This window comes from Oncorhynchus masou, chromosome 14, assembly GCF_036934945.1.
Source record: "Oncorhynchus masou masou isolate Uvic2021 chromosome 14, UVic_Omas_1.1, whole genome shotgun sequence".
NCBI classification, from domain to species: Eukaryota; Metazoa; Chordata; class Actinopteri; order Salmoniformes; family Salmonidae; genus Oncorhynchus; species Oncorhynchus masou.
Genome location: NC_088225.1, coordinates 32,716,075 through 32,723,212, shown reverse-complemented (window position 1 = coordinate 32,723,212; position 7,138 = coordinate 32,716,075). Strand labels below are relative to the sequence as shown.

At 44.8% G+C, this 7,138-nt stretch overlaps 1 protein-coding gene across 1 annotated transcript in view; it reads right to left on the bottom strand.

Moving 5' to 3' along the window:
- Window positions 1-580: 580 nt before the first annotated feature.
- Window positions 581-7,138, bottom strand: part of LOC135554757 (inositol 1,4,5-trisphosphate receptor-interacting protein-like 2) — a 12,574-nt gene continuing 6,016 nt past the window's right edge. The window contains exons 4-6 of the mRNA XM_064987188.1: window positions 6,952-7,138; window positions 6,424-6,686; window positions 581-1,308 (exon numbers count right to left, since the gene is read on the bottom strand). The exon at window positions 6,952-7,138 is cut by the window's right edge and continues 354 nt beyond it. Coding sequence (XP_064843260.1) covers window positions 928-1,308; window positions 6,424-6,686; window positions 6,952-7,138 — 831 coding nt within the window. The 3' untranslated portion in view covers window positions 581-927. The remainder of the gene's footprint in view (window positions 1,309-6,423; window positions 6,687-6,951) is intronic.

Genomic DNA, 7,138 nt, shown 5'->3' with positions numbered 1-7,138 from the left:
ACTGGGAGTGTACCCTGCCTATTACACAGTCTGTCTCTGAACTGGGAGTGTACCCTGCCTATTACACTGTCTGTCTCTGAACTGGGAGTGTACCCTGCCTATTACACTGTCTGTCTCTGAACTGGGAGTGTACCCTGCCTATTACACTGTCTGTCTCTGAACTGGGAGTGTACCCTGCCTATTACACTGTCTGTCTCTGAACTGGGAGTGTACCCTGCCTATTACACTGTCTGTCTCTGAACTGGGAGTGTACCCTGCCTATTACACTGTCTGTCTCTGAACTGGGAGTGTACCCTGCCTATTACACTGTCTGTCTCTGAACTGGGAGTGTACCCTGCCTATTACACAGTCTGTCTCTGAACTGGGAGTGTACCCTGCCTATTACACTGTCTGTCTCTGAACTGGGAGTGTACCCTGCCTATTCACTGTCTGATAACTAGTGTACCCTGCATAGAACACAGAAGTGCATCCCAAAAGGTACCCTATTGCCTAGTGCACTACTTTGGACCAGAGTCCTATGGGAAAGTAGTGCACTCAATACGGAATAGGGTGCCAATAGGGACACAGACAGAAGCAGACATACAATCACTTTGGTTTTGAATGAAACCTCATTCATTAGGTACCAGGGAAAAATTACACATGTATTCATTACAAATTCATAAATTACAAATTCATAAATTACAAATTCACACATTCCCTGTGATTTCCATTCGTGACTGGTTAAGAGGGATGACTCAGAGAACGTCCCAACACTGTTATAGGCTTTCGTTTTATTCTAGACCAGTAGCTCCTGAACAACCTTTGGATGTGCAAGTAGCCTGATGTTTCATCCATCCCGTCTGTCTATGTTTCTGTGTTTGACTCGGCCCGTTGTTGGAGGATATTTGCTGTGAATCTCTGTTTTCACCTGTAATCCTTTTAAGTGTGTTACTCTCCAGGTTGCAGATGCTGGCAGTTGATGTTGCCTGCCCTGCCCAGCCCCAAGCTACTCCTCTGGGGTCGGCCCAACCTGATCAGCCGGTGGAGATGGCTCCAGGCATACGCCAACCGGCCAGACACTAGGTCCAACGAGGCTGGGTCCAAACCTGCCCAGAGGTTCCCTGTCGAACCCCCCAAACATCCCCTTGAACCCTCCACTGGAGCTCCCACCACCTCCTTGACCAACTTAGGTAGAGCCACAGAGTCAGGTAAGATGGAGCTGCTGTCGCTCCCCAGAAAGAGGTGATCCAGAGCCCGGTTCTGGAGGCTCTCCCTCAGGCTGCGGACCAGCTCCTCCATCCTGGCCACCAGGTGGCGATCCTCCCAGGCCTAAAAAAGAAAGACAAAAACCTTAGTAACATATTTACAAATGATTCCAAACATACGTGTATATATGATAGAGCAGATCAGCCCTATAGAGGACAATAAAGCAGGATGGATAACAGGCCTCCAATCAAATCAAAGTTTACTGTCATGTGAAAGGATGGGCAAAAATTAGAAATTACAATTAGAAATTATAATTACAAATTACAATAGCAAAATACCCTAAAGACTAATGTATCAAAATAAATTACAAAAATATGTTTGCAAAGTATGCAGTGAACTAAGGCCCTCACTGCTCCTTATTTTAATACCCTGACTGGTCCCGAGTGGTGCAGTGGACTAAGGCCCTACCGTCTCAGTGCTCCTTAGTTTAATGCCCTGACTGGTCCCGAGTGGTGCAGTGGACTAAGGCCCTCAGTGCTCCTTAGTTTAATACCCTGACTGGTCCCGTGCTCCTTAGTGGTGCAGTGGACTAAGGCCCTCAGTGCTCCTTAGTTTAATGCCCTGACTGGTCCCGAGTGGTGCAGTGGACTAAATGGCCCTCTAAAAGGCAGTGCTCCTTAGTTTAATACCCTGACTGGTCCCGAGTGGTGCAGTGGACTAAGGCCCTACAGTCTCAGTGCTCCTTAGTTTAATGCCCTGACTGGTCCCGAGTGGTGCAGTGGACTAAGGCCCTACAGTCTCAGGGCTCCTTAGTTTAATGTCCTGACTGGTCCCGAGTGGTGCAGTGGACTAAGGCCCTCAGTGCTCCTTAGTTTAATACCCTGACTGGTCCCGAGTGGTGCAGTGGACTAAGGCCCTACAGTCTCAGTGCTCCTTAGTTTAATGCCCTGACTGGTCCCGAGTGGTGCAGTGGACTAAGGCCCTCAGTGCTCCTTTAATACCCTGACTGGTCCCGAGTTTAATACCCTGACTGGTCCCGAGTGGTGCAGTGGACTAAGGCCCTACTGTCTCAGTGCTCCTTAGTTTAATGCCCTGACTGGTCCCGAGTGGTGCAGTGGACTAAGGCCCTACAGTGCTCCTTAGTTTAATGCCCTGACTGGTCCCGAGTGGTGCAGTGGACTTAACCGCCCTAGTTAAATAAAAGGTTAAATAAATGAATTTAAAAAAATGTCCCTCTAGATAAGAGTATCTGTCTCAGTGCTCCTTAGTTTAATACCCTGACTGGTCCCGAGTGGTGCAGTGGACTAAGGCCCTCAGTGCTCCTTAGTTTAATGCCCTGACTGGTCCCATGAGTGGTGCAGTGGACTAAAGCCCTCCTGTCTATTAAAGGCAGTGCTCCTTAGTTTAATACCCTGACTGGTCCCGAGTGGTGCAGTGGACTAACCTATTAAAGGCCCTAGTGCTCCCTTAGTTTAATACCCTGACTGGTCCCGAGTGTTGCAGTGGACTAAGGCCCTCAGTGCTCCTTAGTTTAATACCCTGACTGGTCCCGTGGTGCAGTGGACTAAGGCCCTGTGCTACCTATTAATACCCTGACTGGTCCCGAGTGTTATTAGTGCTCCTTAGTTTAATGTAGTACCCTGACTGGTCCCGGTGTAACCTGTGGTGCAGTGTAACTGTAGTAGGCCCTATTAAAGGCAGGGTGTAACCTGTCTCAGTGCCTGTCCTATTAAAGGTTAGTTTAATGGCATGGTGAACTGGTCCCGAGTGGTGCAGTGAACCTTTAAAGGCCCTACCGTCTCAGTGCTCCTTAGTTTAAAAGGCACCCTGACTGGTCCCTGTAGTACCTAGTGGTGCAGTGAACCTGTAGTACCCATGGTGTAACCTGTCTCAGTGCTCCTTAGTTATAATGCCCTGACTGGTAGTGCTGTACCTATTAAAGGCATGGTGTAACCTGTACCCTAGTATCATGTCTCAGTGTAACCTGTAGTACTTAAAGGCATGGTGTAACCCTATTAAAGGCATGGTGTAGTTTAATGTAGTACCCTGACTGTAGTCCTATTAAAGGCATGCAGTGAACTAAAAGGCATGGTGTAACCTACCTATTGGCTCAGGCTCCTTAGGTTTAATGCCCTGACTGGTCCCTGAGTACCTATTAAAGCAGTGAACTAAAAGGCATGGTGTAACTTACTGTCTCAGTGCTCCTTAGTTTAATACCCTGACTGGTGTAACCTGTAGTACGAGTCCCTCTGGTAACCTGTAGTAATACCCTGACTGGCAAGTGAACTAAAGCCCTACCCTGTAGTACTCAGTGCTCCTTAGTTTAAAGGCATGGTGTAACCTACCCTGACTGGTCCCAGGTGTAACCTGTGGTGCAGTGGACCTATTAAAGGCCTGTAACCTGTAGTCAGTAAACCTGCTTGAGTTTAGTACCCTGGTACTGGTCCTATTAAAGTGGTGCAGTGGTGTAACCTATTAAAGGGTGTAACCTGTAGTACTATTAAAGGTGTGGTGTAACCTGTCTATTAAAGGCAGGTGCTCCTTAGTTTAATGCCCTGAACTGGTACCTAGTGGTGCAGTGGTGTAACCTATTAAAGGCATACCGTCTCAGTGCTAAAGGCTGTAACCTGTAGACCTATTAAAGGTTGGTTCCAGGCTGTATCATTAAAGGCCGTGATTGGGAGTAGTACCTATTAAAGGGCCTATTAAAGGGTGTAACACAATTGACCTGTAGTACCTAGGCATGGTGTAACCTGGTACCTAGGGTTAAAGGGGGTGTAACCTGTAGTACCTTGTAAATAAGAATTTGGTGTAACCTGTAGTACCTAGTTAAATAAAAGGTTAAATAAATGAATTTAAAAAATGTCCCTGTAGATAAGAGGTATCTGCTAAACGAGTAACATGTAAATGTAAAAATAAAAAAACAGACTGGCATGGTGTAACCTGTAGTACCTATTAAAGGCATGTTATTATACCTATTAAAGGCATTGGCCTTGTTTGTGGGCAGAGCTCATTAGAATTAATACCCAGCATGTTTTGCCTATTAAAGTAGTGTTCATTTTCAACCTTTACCTATTTTGGTAATTTAGACACTCTGTAGTACCTATTAAAGGCACCACAGTGCCATCAGACTTCTGATACCAGTGCAGTAATTAAAGGGGGACATAAAATGGTGAACCTATAAACCTAAAAATGGTACAGAGAAGTATTTTGTATAACCTTAACCTAAAAGGTACAAATTAAAGCTCTCTAATGGTGTAACCTTGTTACAAAATACACTACTGAGGTAGTGTACACAGTACACTGAAATACCTATTAAAGGTGTGGTGTAACCTGTAGCAAAAGGCCTATTAACAGTGGAGCCTGTAGTACCTATTTAAAAAATATTCAGCAAAAATAACATGTAAATAAACCTATTAAAGTAAGAGAAGAAAAGTACCTATTAAAGGCATGGTGTAACCTGTAGTACCTATTAAAGGTATGGTGTAACCTGTAGTACCTATTAAAGGTAGGGTGTAACCTGTAGTACCTATTAAAGGCATGGTGTAACCTGTAGTACCTATTAAAGGCATGGTGTAACCTGTAGTACCTATTAAAGGTAGGGTGTAACCTGTAGTACCTATTAAAGGCATGGTGTAACCTGTAGTACCTATTAAAGGTATGGTGTAACCTGTAACCTGTAGTACCTATTAAAGGCATGGTGTAACCTGTAGTACCTATTAAAGGCATGGTGTAACCTGTAGTACCTATTAAAGGCATGGTGTAACCTGTAGTACCCTGTAGTATTAAAGGTGGTGTAACCTGTAGTACCTATTAAAGGTGGTGTAACCTGTAGTACCTATTAAAGGCATGTGTAACCTGTAGTACCTATTAAAGGCATGGTGTAACCTGTAGTACCCTATACCTAAAGGCATGGTGTAACCTGTAGTACCTATTAAAGGTATGGTGTAACCTGTAGTACCTATTAAAGGTGGTGTAACCTGTAGGTGTAACCTGTAGTACCTATTAAAGGTAGGGTGTAACCTGTAGTACCTATTAAAGGCATGGTGTAACCTGTAGTACCTATTAAAGGTATGGTGTAACCTGTAGTACCTATTAAAGGTATGGTGTAACCTGTAGTACCTATTAAAGGCATGGTGTAACCTGTAGTACCTATTAAAGGTAGGGTGTAACCTGTAGTACCTATTAAAGGCATGGTGTAACCTGTAGTACCTATTAAAGGCATGGTGTAACCTGTAGTACCTATTAAAGGTATGGTGTAACCTGTAGTACCTATTAAAGGCATGGTGTAACCTGTAGTACCTATTAAAGGCATGGTGTAACCTGTAGTACCTATTAAAGGTAACCTGTAGTACATTAAAGGTGTAACCTGTAGTACCTATTAAAGGCATGGTGTAACCTGTAGTACCTATTAAAGGCATGGTGTAACCTGTAGTACCTATTAAAGGCATGGTGTAACCTGTAGTACCTATTAAAGGCATGGTGTAACCTGTAGTACCTATTAAAGGTATGGGTGTAACCTGTAGTACCTATTAAAGGTAGGGTGTAACCTGTAGTACCTATTAAAGGTATGGTGTAACCTGTAGTACCTATTAAAGGCATGGTGTAACCTGTAGTACCTATTAAAGGCATGGTGTAACCTGTAGTACCTATTAAAGGTAGGGTGTAACCTGTAGTACTATTAAAGGTATGGTGTAACCTGTACATTAAAGGTGTAACCTGTAGTACCTATTAAAGGCATGGTGTAACCTGTAGTACCTATTAAAGGTATGGTGTAACCTGTAGTACCTATTAAAGGGTATGGTGTGTAACCTGTAGTACCTATTAAAGGTGTATGGTGTAACCTGTAGTACCTATTAAAGGCATGGTGTAACCTGTAGTACCTATTAAAAGGTAGGTGTAACCTGTAGTACCTATTAAAGGTATGGTGTAACCTGTAGTACCTATTAAAGGCATGGTGTAACCTGTAGTACCTATTAAAGGTATGGTGTAACCTGTAGTACCTATTAAAGGTATGGTGTAACCTGTAGTACCTATTAAAGGTATGGTGTAACCTGTAGTACCTATTAAAGGTAGGGTGTAACCTGTAGTACCTATTAAAGGCATGGTGTAACCTGTAGTACCTATTAAAGGTATGGTGTAACCTGTAGTACCTATTAAAGGTAGGGTGTAACCTGTAGTACCTATTAAAGGCATGGTGTAACCTGTAGTACCTATTAAAGGTATGGTGTTTCCTACCTCTGCAGGAGAGCTGAGTAGCAGACGCAGCCAGGCCGTCTTCAGTGTGTAGGAGGAGAGGACTGACCTCCAGAGCGCCCCCCGGTGGCTGTCCAGTGCCTGGCCCCCCAGGTCACGCAGGGCCTTGGTCAGCTGGAGCACCTTGAGGTGGCAGGAGTGCTGTGGTGAGCGGCCACGGAGCCAGCCCAGCAGACGCTGCTCCTGGCGGGGGAAGAACAAAGTCCACAGGTCCCTCTCCTCGCTCTGCTGGTTCTGGTGCTGGTCTGGAATGAATGGATGAGAATGAAAGGAGAGAATGGATGGATGGATGGATGGATGGATGGATGGATGGACAGAAGGAAGTAGAAAAGTAGTAAGGAAGGAAGTAGGGAAGGAAAAAGGAGACAGGGAATTAATGATTTAGTGAATTAAATAATGAATGAATAATGAATTAATGATCAAAGAAAGGAGAGTAATGAAGAAAGAGTAATACAGTTTATTGAATTTGTAAACTAGATCATATAGTTATCCCTGATCACCAGAACACACCTGTATTTGACATCGCCACTGAGGCCGTCGATTCCATGGGAACCAGGTAGACCCCGTCTCCGAGGGGGATGGCAGGGAGGAGCCGTATTGCCATGGAGATGTGACAGCAGACGTAGTCGGAACGCGGTGTGAGGCGGAGCTGCACGCGGTCGTCGGCGAGTGCCAGACTCAGCGTACAGCGTTGCTC